The 12,860-nt window shown below is 39.1% G+C and overlaps 1 protein-coding gene across 14 annotated transcripts in view; it reads right to left on the bottom strand.

Annotated features, from left to right (window-relative positions):
• Nucleotides 1-153: 153 nt before the first annotated feature.
• The window catches only part of eif4g3a (eukaryotic translation initiation factor 4 gamma, 3a), a 57,596-nt gene continuing 44,889 nt past the window's right edge, over nucleotides 154-12,860 (bottom strand). For 10 of the 14 annotated variants that reach the window (XM_038695857.1, XM_038695861.1, XM_038695850.1 and 7 more), the window contains 13 exons: nucleotides 12,700-12,821; nucleotides 10,607-10,697; nucleotides 9,906-10,023; nucleotides 9,565-9,791; nucleotides 8,733-8,845; nucleotides 8,133-8,305; nucleotides 6,902-7,027; nucleotides 6,359-6,440; nucleotides 5,884-5,982; nucleotides 5,532-5,678; nucleotides 4,048-4,129; nucleotides 3,766-3,912; nucleotides 154-1,192 (listed from right to left, as the gene is read on the bottom strand). In XM_038695857.1, coding sequence (XP_038551785.1) covers nucleotides 1,011-1,192; nucleotides 3,766-3,912; nucleotides 4,048-4,129; nucleotides 5,532-5,678; nucleotides 5,884-5,982; nucleotides 6,359-6,440; nucleotides 6,902-7,027; nucleotides 8,133-8,305; nucleotides 8,733-8,845; nucleotides 9,565-9,791; nucleotides 9,906-10,023; nucleotides 10,607-10,697; nucleotides 12,700-12,821 — 1,709 coding nt within the window. In that variant the 3' untranslated portion in view covers nucleotides 154-1,010. The remainder of the gene's footprint in view (nucleotides 1,193-3,765; nucleotides 3,913-4,047; nucleotides 4,130-5,531; nucleotides 5,679-5,883; nucleotides 5,983-6,358; nucleotides 6,441-6,901; nucleotides 7,028-8,132; nucleotides 8,306-8,732; nucleotides 8,846-9,564; nucleotides 9,792-9,905; nucleotides 10,024-10,606; nucleotides 10,698-12,699; nucleotides 12,822-12,860) is intronic. The other 4 variants (XM_038695852.1, XM_038695863.1, XM_038695862.1 and 1 more) reach the window with 1 other exon arrangement.

Below are 12,860 nucleotides of genomic sequence, written 5' to 3'. Positions count from 1 at the left end.
GCATCCAAAACGGGAAAACTTATTCAGTTTAACACACACACACACACACACACACACACACACACCTTAAGTCTCCAAAAAAGAAACAACTTGCAAGTGAAACCCACATCTCCGAACACCAACCATCAAAAGAACAAATCATGAGAACCAGCATTTTTTTTAAACACCTTTTTTGACTTTAATGTATTTACAAGCTTTAATCTGCTCTGTAGGTCTGAAGAATTACAAGCATTTTATGTTCAGTGACCCTGGCCATTAACTTTTTAAAGTTGCATTTTTTTGCTCATTTTATTTGAATGTATCCGGTTCGTTCGTCTGCGTTTGTTTCAACAGTTCTGTGGACCGACTTGCATCGCTTCTTGAATGCATATCTTTACCTCTTATGAGGTGTATGTACATTTCAATGTAGAGCGAGCCAAGGCTGAGGGGAACACTTCCTGGTTATTAGGAGATAACCTTTGACCTCAAACGTCATACACAGACAACGTTAATAGTTTCTGTGCATCAACTCCTTTTTATCTCTGCTTCCCCCATTCATCCCAAAAATAATTTTGTTTTACCCTGTTTCAAACCCAACAGTGTGGAATCCAGGGAGACTATTTATTTCACAATTATTATTTTGTTATTATAATTAATTATATTGTTATTTCTGTTGTCTTGTTCTCATTTGTGAGCATCTGCAAATGTTAAATAACTTTTGTATTTGCAGTCCTTAAAAAAATAATAAATTAAGGAGTCCAGAAGCTATGTATCTTTTAAGTCTCTTCTTAAAAAGTAACAAAAGAAAAGTAAGTTAAAATTTAAAACAAAAATATTTTCTATGTATAATACAGGTATTTAGTGCTTCCGCCGTTGGAATCCAAACTCAAAATGGCGGCATGTTTCAGAACCGTACCGCAGAAAAAAATTCCAGCCGTAAACATGTCGTCCTGCCCATACACCCATTTTGAATGTTTGTTCTGCTGTAAGGATGCAGTTCTACTACGCCATGTCCCCGGGTGTCTCCCTTGTCAATTATCTTCCGATTCCTCCTCCGCTTCCCGCAGCCAGGTGAAGAAGGCCGTAACAGACTTGAGGGCCACACCCTTACCATGCTGCTCGGCAGGGTCTTTGCTCGTCTCCCACTTGTAGAAAGCGTCCTCCGAGATGACGTCCTCATCATACAGACAGTCAAAGAACATCCGGAGAAGGTCTGAAAGTGCAAAGACACATCAGTCATCATTTTGGCTCATAGATTCAGGAAGTGAAAAATCTATACGTACCAAACGATGTGTGGAGAAAACAGATTTTTTTTCTTTGAGGTGAAATGTGTGCAGTTTCCCGCAGGCGGGTAAGTGTCTCGTATCTAACAAATTATACCAGTTTTTCTGTGACTAACGAAAAAATCTCACACTACTTTCAGTCCTGCTGCAGTAACACCCAATCATCTCATATTTCAATTAATTCAAAAGTTTCAGTGTGGGCATCTGTTGGCCTAGTGGTTAACATGCACCCAGCAGCTCCCCTCTTTGAGTATATGCCCTCTGAAGTAGGTGTGGACAACTGTTTTAAATATGGGAGGTTCAAAAGAAGCACATTTCCTGCGGCTCTTTGACTCTTGGAAAAAGTAAACCATGTCATTTTCTCTGTAATTATTTATGGTATGTTGTCTATTTTAATGTTATTTCATTTGAATTGCAGGCGTTTTACACTTTAAGGTATCACTGTGTTTAGCTTTTGTATTTAAGGTGCTTTGCGTATTTTAATATGCTCTTGTTATATGATTGTGTTCTTTAGTGATAGACTGATTAATCTGGGATTTTGAGATAATCTGCATCGGCCAATACCTGCACTCACAAGGCAGATATTCCTCTTAAATGACAACAGATATAATCTAAAACTATTACTGACTAGCTTCAAATATATTTTGTTATACAGTAGACAGTGTAGTTGAATGACATCACTTCTGACAAATTGTACCCCACTCTCCATTAAACACCAGTCCTGTTCTGAAATCTACACCAATGTGTTTTTCCATTTCATTAATTAATAAAAAATCCATCTAAAACAACACATTACACATTACTGGCAAAAACCATGTATTTCAGACTATACTCCGCATGGAATTATGGACATACTTTTTCCTTTGTTGTGATATCGGCATTATGTGTCGGCCATCGGCCACCCTGCTCCCTAAATATCGGCATCGGCCACTGAAAAACCCAAATCGGTCGACCACTAGTGTTGTTGTTAATAAGCCATCTGTCCTGAGCTCACCATGGCAAGTCACTCATCCAAGTTAACTCCGATAAACTGAATGTTCCCAAGTCAAATCCTGGCTGGGGACCTCAGCTGCATTTTCTCCTGTCTCTTTCAAATTAAAAAGGTAAAACACCAAAATATCTTTAAAATTAAAATGTTCCAGTGGCTGTTCAGAATGACTTTGAAATTGTAATTTTGTTTTTCATCAGCAAAAGACTGGAAACCCATGATGTTGGGCATGTTATTGTAAACTGCAAACTAATAACCATTTACACTGAGAGCTACTTAAGAACTGATATTGAAGCATTATACACAATGTTTATTACAGATGATTAGATTTTTTTTTGTATGTGCCTTTTTAAAAGGTAAACGGGCACTTCATTTTACACCTGATGTGCTGTTTGGCGCCATGATTAGTTCTACCCAGTCTGTGAAAACAGTTGTATAAGGTCTTCTGTGGCTCTAGAGGAGTGACATCACATGGGCTTGAGAAAACAGATACAGAAACCTTACATTACAAACCGGGAACATCAAGTTTAAAAGACAAGGACATATCCCAATCAGAGAAGATCTAATATATGATGCTGTTGAGTTGCATCATGTGAAATGTAGGATCCAGTGTTTTTGGAGTTGTTTAAAAAAAAAACAAAAAAAACAACTGTATGTCCTACAACTTTATGGAAGTGCGACACTAAATTGCTGCTCAGTGGCTGGTAAATATGTCAACGACTCCCACGTAGTTTGTTAACTTGACAAGAATTTTGATAACTTGTGAACCTACAAGAATAAAGCCCCTAAAACTTTAAAAATCTTTAATATTTCTCTATAACATTAAATATTCATTACTAATCAAGCAACAATCAAAGTTGTAGTTAAGAAACAAATGTATGTTTACGTAGTATTTATTAAGGGTTTAACACTCAAAAACAGAGCCAATCTGCTTCGTCGGGACTGTGTGGAAATTACATGATCACCTCTGAGTGACACTAGCTTGGAAACATAAACAAACAACCTCACATCCCTAAATTTTGATTCAAATGTTGTTAAATCCTGATTGGTGCTCAAAAATGCATGACATCAATTTTTTCCACTTAGACATCACCTACTTCAAACCAGAGAGAAAGGCACAGAGAGAAATCTCTCACAGAAGAAAATTATGTTTTCATGTAAGACCCTATCACGGAGAAAAGAAACTGATTTAGAAAATGTGTTTTCAGGGCCTTTTACAATTCTGGAGGTGGGTGTGGTCAAAGAAAATGTGATTTCACTCCACGTTATTTGTTATGTTACAGAGTAACAGTAATACTATTAAGATTCAAAGTTGGATGAGAAGTCCTTTGAGTGATGGCCATGACATCCATGATGACTTGGTGAACTCCTATAATAATATTGCTGGTGTCAACACAGCTTGTAACCATAAAATAATCTTCTCTGATAAGAAAAAGAAACCTCTGTTTCATTAGGAGGAGGTGGGAGGAGTAAACGGGAGGAGGTAGGAGTAGTAAACTAAGACGCAGCACTTACTTGGAGGCTGATCGAGGGCGACAATCAGCGCCTGAAGTGCATAAAGTGCTTGCAGCTGTCGCTCAGTGTCTGAGTTAAGGTACTTGAGTAATACAGGCAATCTCCTCTGGATGATGGCCGTGTCCACTCGACAGTTGGTGTTATCATCTGTTCAGTTAAAGTAGAAGGCAGAGTGAGTGCACGCTGAGCAAATCTGCATTTGGCAGAGAGTAAATATTGCAATCAGCAGCATGATTTTAGCAGAACAGAGGGGTCTCTCCTCCAGGTGGTAGGAGTGCTTACCTTTCACTGCTGCCTTACACACAGCTGTCATCAAAGCCCTCAGAAAGGGGGACGAGCTCATCTGAGATTCATCTAGGTTTGCCTGGGAAATGGAGCACAGAGGAAGAGGACAAAATACACAATATGTAAATTTCACATGGCTTAACACATCTTAGCTGTTATGCTACAGAAGAATAAGAAACACTTTCAGTTGAAAAAAAAATAAAAACAAATGTTACATGTTAAAAAGGGCTGATAAGTACTGAAAGAAGCAGCATGTTCAGCAAAGGGATATGCCTTGTCCTTTGACAACCATGTGAGCAACAGTTTCTCTTTGCACCAACAGCCTTCATTTATCCACTGTTATTCACCATTTTACTAAATGGCATCTGGTACACAGTGTTACTATTAACATTTGTGAGTCACTACCTGGACCATTGAGTTCAGTTGTTTACTGGTAAATGGACTTCATTTATGTGGCGCTTTTATCTGAAGCACTTTGTAATTTGCCAGTCACACTCACATACTGTTGTGGTGAGCTACCGTGCAAGGTTTCTGACCATCAGGGGCAATTTGGGGTCTTGTTTGAGAACACTTTGACATGTGGACACGAAGAGCTCAAGACGCCTAACCCTGCTACAAGCGAATGACCTGTAGACCTGTAAAGGCTGGTGCAGACCACATGACTTTCAGCGTCGGCCGATGGCCGTGCTGTTCACACTACACAACTTGCCGTCTTGTAATGGGAGTCTTGAAGTTGTCGTGTGTGATCGATCACTGCTTTACCCCCGATCACAGCCCAACGGTCACCGAGCTCACCGACGGGCAAATCATGTAGTGTGAACTAGGCTTAAGGAGCACATCTTGCTTGTGCCCCCTAAAAAAAAAAAAAAAAAGGATACCCGTGAGTTGAGCTGAAGTAGTCAGCGCAACCATGCTCTAAGAACATATTTAGAAAAACTCCACATTTAAGCTTGAACTCTAAACGTTCTTTCTAACAGCAAGTGGCTGCCGTCTCCTTTTGTCCCTCGTGTAAACACCAGGGAAATCTGGGGAAAATTGCACTCTTCTAGCAACACCAGCTACAAAGTTGGATTATCTGGTCTGGGCCAATAAAGAATGTTTATCATATTAATTAGTTAAGCTTGCTATATTATATTGCTTACCATTTCTCCTCATTTTAGCTACAACCTGCTTTATTTGGCTGCTTAAGGAGACTACAGTAGGTGGATAGCAACAGTTTGGTATGGTAAGTTTGGATGTAGCTGCAGCAAGCACCTATTGTCTGTAAGCACCAACCTGTACTCTAATTCAGTAACCTACCGCTTTCTTTTGTCACATTCCAACTTTAATGTTTCTGCTGCCTCTGAAAATGAGCAGCGTCAGAGTTCTGTATGTCGTATATAACTGTCTTCCCCTCTGGATCTTAGCCACTAGCCAGCAGAGTTTGTTCTTCTCTCTGAGAAAGGTGTGCATTCAGGTGTGCATTCAGAGTGTTCTCATACCTCTACCCAGTCAAAGATCTGCTCGTCACTGGCCATGTCCTCCAGGAGGAGTCTCTCCAGCTGGTGGCTCAGCTCTTCAGGAGACAAAATCCTTTTAGACAGAGCTGCCTCAGGGCTGGAGCCGTCCGACAGAAGGAACTGGAGTTTCTGTTTGTATCAAGACAAGAGGACGTCGGGAAATAAAGGGAGAGATGATGGGAAAAAGAAAGAGGAGGAAGAACAATGGAGGAGGGGGTGGGACATATTGTGTTCTTTGTCAGCTTTTTGTGTTAAATTAGTATAAAGAAAGCAAACGATTGGTTTTCTATAACATTGCCATTTCTGGATTTAAGTGGAGGCCTTTATAACCAACCTGTTGTGAGATGAAAGCCTGGACGTCCTCTCCCTCTGGCAGGAAGTCGGTCCAGTTGAGGCCAGATTCCCTCCACAAAGAACTCATTGTCCTATGGCTCTGTGGAGACAAGACAAAGTCACATCTCTCTTCTCTGAAATATCTTATATCTTCTGTCTGGTTACAAGGGAAAAAGATTTTAACGAGAAAAATTAGCCAAAATGAACAAATCAAATCACACAAAATAACTTCGTACTTACTCTGAGCTCTCACATTGATGGTATTTCCTATTATATGATTACAAATATAATCGATACATAACCTTGGTAGACATTTAAGTGAACAACGATGACTGAGCATCTATTTATTGTGTACATCCCTAACAACAATAAAGTTATTGGTACAACTACTTTACTCCACTGGCTTTATAATGAGAAGGAGGAAACAAATGTATGCACAAGAAATAAACACAACTGAAGATTAAATTATTGCTTACCATTTGTTTGCATAGTATGTGCAGTATTTCAGAAATTAAGATCCCAGCTCTTCCCACAGGAAGCAAAGGTTTGCTTAATTCACTGTGAACACACAGAGACAACAGAAATTAAATGTACGTCTCCCCAACTGTGTTCCTTCATACAGAAGAATGGAAGCTAAACAACTGAAATTACGTCTTTGCTACTTGAGATATGGTCAGATTAGGTGAGAATGAGACAACTTCCTGTTCACCTGTTCATGTTCATCCAAGTATAGCCGGAAATTAATCTTGGAAATGAATTGAGGAAGGTAAAACAAGCTACAAAAATGTGGCCCAAAGGACACTAAATGATTTTGTTCAATGAAAATATTGATCAAAACGGCGTATTGTGGTGGTAAACAATCCAGAGTGAGAATAGTTCCGCCACCAAGCCTGTTCACGCTAAGCCAACAGAAGCCAATACAGACCAAATTAGTTGCAAACTCCTCAAATTTGTCTTTAGTTTGAGCATATGGTCTCCTTGAGTAGAGGTGAATGACTCAGATAGAGGCGGCTCAGTACCTAAAGAGCTCTCTCATAGAGAAGCCCCCTTCCCTCAGCACAGGGCTGAGCAGCTCGGCCAGGTACAGCCAGATGTGAGGAATGTCGATGGCCATGTCGTCTGCTTGCTCCAGCGTGTCTGCAAACCTGACCAACCAAAAGACACAGCGGTGGTGAGGACACAACTTGTAAAGTGCAAACATGTATAAAATATAACGCTCTTACTGTATTTAAGCACTAACAAAATATTGTTTTATCACAAAGTTGAAGGTTCAGATGTAGGTTATTAACTAATATAACTACAAATATATATTAATTAATACAATATTTTATGTATTCATATTTGAAAATATTGTTTTCTGGAAATACAGTTATGAAACAAGGCAGATCAGGAGGGGTCACATTATGCTACTCCAAGACCAATACTATGAAATTTTTTTTTTTTAAATGTATAGAGTAATATCTCACTGAACAGTTTGGCGTGATTTATATTTGAAAAATCGACAACAAAAGGTTTTAAGAAGCAACTAAAGAGGTTCTTCAAAACAGGCCTGAAAATGATAAATAGGCTCCCTTTCATTTGGATGTTTAGAGAACTACAATTACAAATAGGGCTGGGCAATAAATCAATAATGATAATTATCGCAATATAATATTCCTCTATAACAATATAACAAAGGTTCAATATATCGTCAATAAATGTTTGATTTAATTCATTTGAATCACAAACAAATTAGCACTTATTTTTTCTATTAAGATATTTATTTCGTTGAGAAAAGGGACTGAAAAAAAGATTTTACTTAATGTTACTCAAGCATTAAAAAAAAAAAAGATTTGATCTAAATTGTTTTGAATGTTCTTCCTCAGATTTTTTAACTGATCCACTATTTGGCAAGTGTTTGTCATGTTCTGACCATAAAGAACAGTTTAAAACCACAACTAACCATCTGATTTCTTCAAAAAGCAAATCAGCCTTTTTAACTTGATAGAAATAATCATTTGACATTTATCGGGATAATTATTGATATGGAATGGTTTGAATTTTTTTATTGTGATAAAATGTTTGGCCATATCGCCCAGCCCTAATTACAAACCGTAACCGTTTTATTAAAACTAGTTACTGCCACCACAAAATCATTAGAAAACACTTTAGAACAAGCAAATGTGTTTCAATCAATATTCACAAAAAGCAGGCAAGCAGAAAGAAACCCCACTGACTTTCCAAAAAAGTGCATTTAACAGGTGAACTGACCCTTCGTAAAACTGGGGTTTGGGCAGGATTCCCTGCTGCACCAGCTGGAAGAGGAGCTGGCCCATGTGGTCCCGTGTTATCTGGCTGCGCTCCAGAGTCGACTCCACCCCGACACGCACAAAGATGTGCAGCTGAGAGCCCAAGTCAAGCTCGTCCACACACTGGACAGCCTCCTGCAGAAAACAAAAACATAAGATCAAGACTGAGCGAATAAGTGGAACTTAAACACTACATGGATTAGAATTCTATTAGATATTGTTTCAGGCACGTGATACAGTAAGATGATGAAAGCTACTGCTCTGATTTTATCCTAGTAATTAAAGAGCATATATAAATCTATATACATTAAATGTATCCATGTAATGTTTATAAGATAAAAATACATAATGCATCGTTTTCTAAAAATTGACTAATTTAATAGCAGAAGAACATTAAATACTAACTTACATAAGGACAAATAAATTATTTAAATAATAAATGAATTTGTAGCAGAAGAAGGAATCATTGACTTTCTAACCTTCCAAGCACCTTTTTGTTGACCTAAAGACACTGAACACCTAAACAGGCATCTACTGTTGATTTTCTCGTGAATCTCAGTACCTTGTAGTCATTTATGTGCAGGAACTCGTCGATGATGGACTTGGACTTCCTCTCTATCTCCTCCTCAGACAGAGCAGGTCTGTCCGGGGTCTGGACCACTGGCTCAGGTTTCACTGTCGATGTATAAACAACAATGACAACAGTGTCTTTGGTAAACGGAGCAAGATTAAGATCCATGTCACCTCCAATTGAATCCCCCAATAAGCTCCAATTTACTCTATATTCTGATTTTAATAAATACAGATTATGAGCAAAGTTAGTTGTCAAATGTTCACTTTGTGATCCAGATTTGTTTATGTTTTTTGGGTTAACATATTTAACAATAAGATTTTCACTAACTAGACAAAAAAAACAACATATGTATTGATATTTAGTAACGGGTGATCATTTTGGTTATATACAGGATTTCAACCTGCGGTTGGTCCTATATTGATTTACATGTGCTATAATACAAAGAAAACAATATACAAATAAATGTAAATGAGGTTAAAACTGAGTATTTATGTTTTTTATATAAAGCGCATTGAATTGCACGTGTATGAAATGCACTTTATATATAAAGTTGCCCTTTCCAACACTTTCCAGCGACTGTTTGTGAGAAATCCACCAATAACACAGTAACATACACAGCGCGGTAAAAAGCTAAATAGCAATTACCTTTATATCTTATTTTATATTGTACCGACTTTAAAATAGATACAAATCCTCTCCATTCATGTACACATGGCATAAAATCACAGAAAACAAATATCAGTGTGGTGCCACTAGAGACGGATATATATTTCAATATTCTTTTCATGAATGTCCACTGTTGTGCAGTACTGTGTCTCACCAGACTCTCTGACTCTGCTGTGCTCGGACTCTGTTTTGTCCTCGGTGACACTCGGCCTCCGGGGCTCGGCTCCCTCTCGTTCCCGGTCTCTTCGTGGCTCCTCGGGGGTTTGACTCTCCAGCAGCTCCTTCGAGCTGCTGCCCCTGGTGAACGGTCCGGGCCGTGACGACGGAGGGGCAGAGATCAGTGGCTTCTCGCTGCGTTCCCTCCCTGTACTGCTACGACTGCTGGGAGAAGAAAATAAAATAGGTAAATCAGGAAGTGACTGAGATTAACTGTCAGAAACAGAAACATACAGATTTAACAGGAGATATAAATATGACCCGGGTATTGTTATTTACCTTCCCAGAGTTCTTCTGGAGTCAAAGTCTGGGTTCTGTGGAGGAGCGGTGGAGGGTTGAGGTGAAGGCGTAGACTGCAGGGCAGAGTAACGATTGAGGCCTGCTGTCCGTGATAGTTCTGTTATGGGGAGAAAAGTTATAAGAGATAAAAAAATCAAGCGCATCATATACCAGACTAATATGGAAAGACAATACAAAACTCAATGCTGATTAACAGGGAAAAAATAAATCTCTCCAGAGTTGGGGACTTTCGGAAACTATCAATACAACATTTACATTAAGCAACACAGCAACTAGTGATTTGTGTGTCAAATCAAGTCAAGTTTTTTTTAATAAAGCACAATATCACATATTTGCCTCAAGGGACTTTACAATCTGTACAGCCTATATCCTTACACCCTCAATTTGGATAAGGACCATCCCCCATCCCAAAAAGAATAACAGGAGCTCAGAAAGTAACCAGTGTTGGAATTTAATTTTATCATCTCATCTGATTATTTGGATCGGTCAAAAAGCACAGATGATGTCATGTGACAAGGTGAAGTAATTTCACCTCTTGCCAGCTGAAGGATTAAAGTCTGGTGCTCCACCTCTGAGTCACTTTTAGTGTTTTGCTACGTGACAGAAGATGAAATGTGCTCATGTCATTTCAGGTCTGTACAATATCGTGTTCATGGGTCAGTTAATAAGCGTCTTCTTACCGGAGTCACTGGCCTTGGCTCCTCCACTGCTGCCCTTCACCCACGTGACTTGAGCTCGGGGGCCCAGCTGGATCTTCTCGTCCATTTGAGGCTGCAGAAAGAGAATCATTTAAGAACAAGTTGACAAACATATGGAACATTGATGGCAATAGGCAAATGAGGAGAATATTTAACAAGTTAAATGAGCCAGACTTAAGCCTACAGGTGCATTATAGCTAGGGCTGCACGATATTGGAAAAAACTAACATTGCAATATTTTTCTTTTCACCAGATTACTTCAGTTGCTCCATATGAAAATAATTGAGATTCCTAAAAGAATTGATCAACTGATCAAGAATAATATTGGGATTGCTAGTTCACTGTGCATGCAGAGCCTGCTCGTCACTCACAGTTACAAACTGTGTATCCAAGAACTCTTAAATCGTAGTAAATGATGTTACATCTGACAAACTTGAAATGAGAACTGTCCAAGTTTTCCTTTTTTATCAAGCAGCAAAAAAGTTGAGGTGGTTGAGTTAATTTGACTTGCTTGATATTGCACTGTTCTGCGATGTGACTACTGCGCAAGAGCACACTGCGATGACGATGCTCCGGCGATATATTGTGCAGCCCTAATTTTAGCCACTTTAATGAGAAAACCCACACGAGGGAAAAATAATAAATAAATAAAATATCAACAAACATGTTTACCTGACCATAACAAACTGCTGACAGAGCACTCCCTAATATATGCACATTACTTGCTCAATAACCATGCTTGCTTTATATTTACTAAATCCTTCTGCAGCCCATCCATCCATTTTGGATGGGAGTTTATATGTACTGAGGGTCTCATTGATTGAAACCTTTTATAATAGATATCAAGAACAAGTAGCACACAGAATAGAGTGTCTAACATGTAGCATATTACATGAATAATTGTCTGAAACAATCAGTAAAATGAGTGTTCTCCTGGTATGAATAACACCAGAAGCTCCAGCAGGGGGAGCTCTGAAAACAAAACAAAAATACTTTTTTCTTAGATCCAGCAGGGGGACTATGTACTACTGAATGTAAACCACAATTACTGTAGATCAGATGAGGGCAGGGATAGTGTATGTGTACACAGGATGAGCCACAGGATTCCTCTTGATGCTGTGTAAACAAACTTTCCACCGAAAGCACAACAACTACCAAAAGCACAACAGCCACAACAGGAGCTTGTGACTGACGTGGAAAAACATGAACGTGAGACAAACTTGTCACAACATGAAGAACAACCTCACTAATTTAACTAAATTAAAATGCAGACCTGACAGTGTCCTATACAAAAGCAGCCTGCAGATTCATCTCAGACTATCAGACACAGAAAATACAAAAAGCTGCAATGAAGCGTTTCAGGCTGTCTTTCGTCAAGTATGGATCCTTGATCAGTTCATCATGATGTGACCAGAACATTGAATTAATCTTCTTTGAATCTGACACATAATTTAACTAAACTATATAAGGCATTTAAGTGACAGGCTCTCAGGATGGTTTAACACCTAACCTGTTTTGTTTGGTTAGGCTGGTGGTGGAAGCTGTCAATCAAACTGCTGAAAATTAAACAACTGTGACAGTGTGAAAATGAGGGTCACTGTGCACTTCCAAGCGGACTCTGTTACTGTTTGTATGTGGTGTTAAAGCAGAACAGACAAACCTCAGGATTATATGATGGCCGATGATTTTAGTATACATTCAAAAACGCAACTACTATTAAACCAATCTGCTGATTCTGATCTGTCAAGTAAGATGTCTTTATCTTTAAAGCAACCTGTGTAAGTGACACATGCAATTTTATTTGGCAAAAATCGTAACATGAGAGTGTGTGGATTTTCCTTAATATATCAAAGTGAAAACGCGTTAAAAGAGAGGTGGGTTGTGCCCTCCTTCGCATGTTTTAGCGCTTGCTTGGTTCATTTGGAAAAAGTCAGAGTCAACACAAATAAGAACTAAAAGGGAACACTTATATTTCTTCCCGCTTGGCCTGAACTGGCTGAACCAAACTACAGGTGTGAAAGCACCCTTTGATGAGAGGGAAGACTGTGGGTGTGTAAAGACGCAGCGTATCTCACCTTGGAGATCTTTGGGATCTTGGTGGGGTCAATGGTCCTGCTGTTCTTTGTCATGGGCACAGTGTTCCAGGTCTCTTCTCTCTGCATGCGCTGATCTCTCTGCTCTCTCTGATCTCTTGGATCTACGAGGACAAAACAGAAAAACCCACACAGGTAGCCCA

The sequence above is a fragment of the Micropterus salmoides genome, unplaced genomic scaffold (genome assembly GCF_014851395.1).
Source record: "Micropterus salmoides isolate LMB-PRFRI ecotype aquatic unplaced genomic scaffold, ASM1485139v1 Ms_hic_scaffold_4, whole genome shotgun sequence".
NCBI lineage: Eukaryota > Metazoa > Chordata > Actinopteri > Centrarchiformes > Centrarchidae > Micropterus > Micropterus salmoides.
The sequence above is the reverse complement of the archived record's forward strand: the minus strand, read 5'-3'. Positions and strand labels throughout refer to the sequence as shown.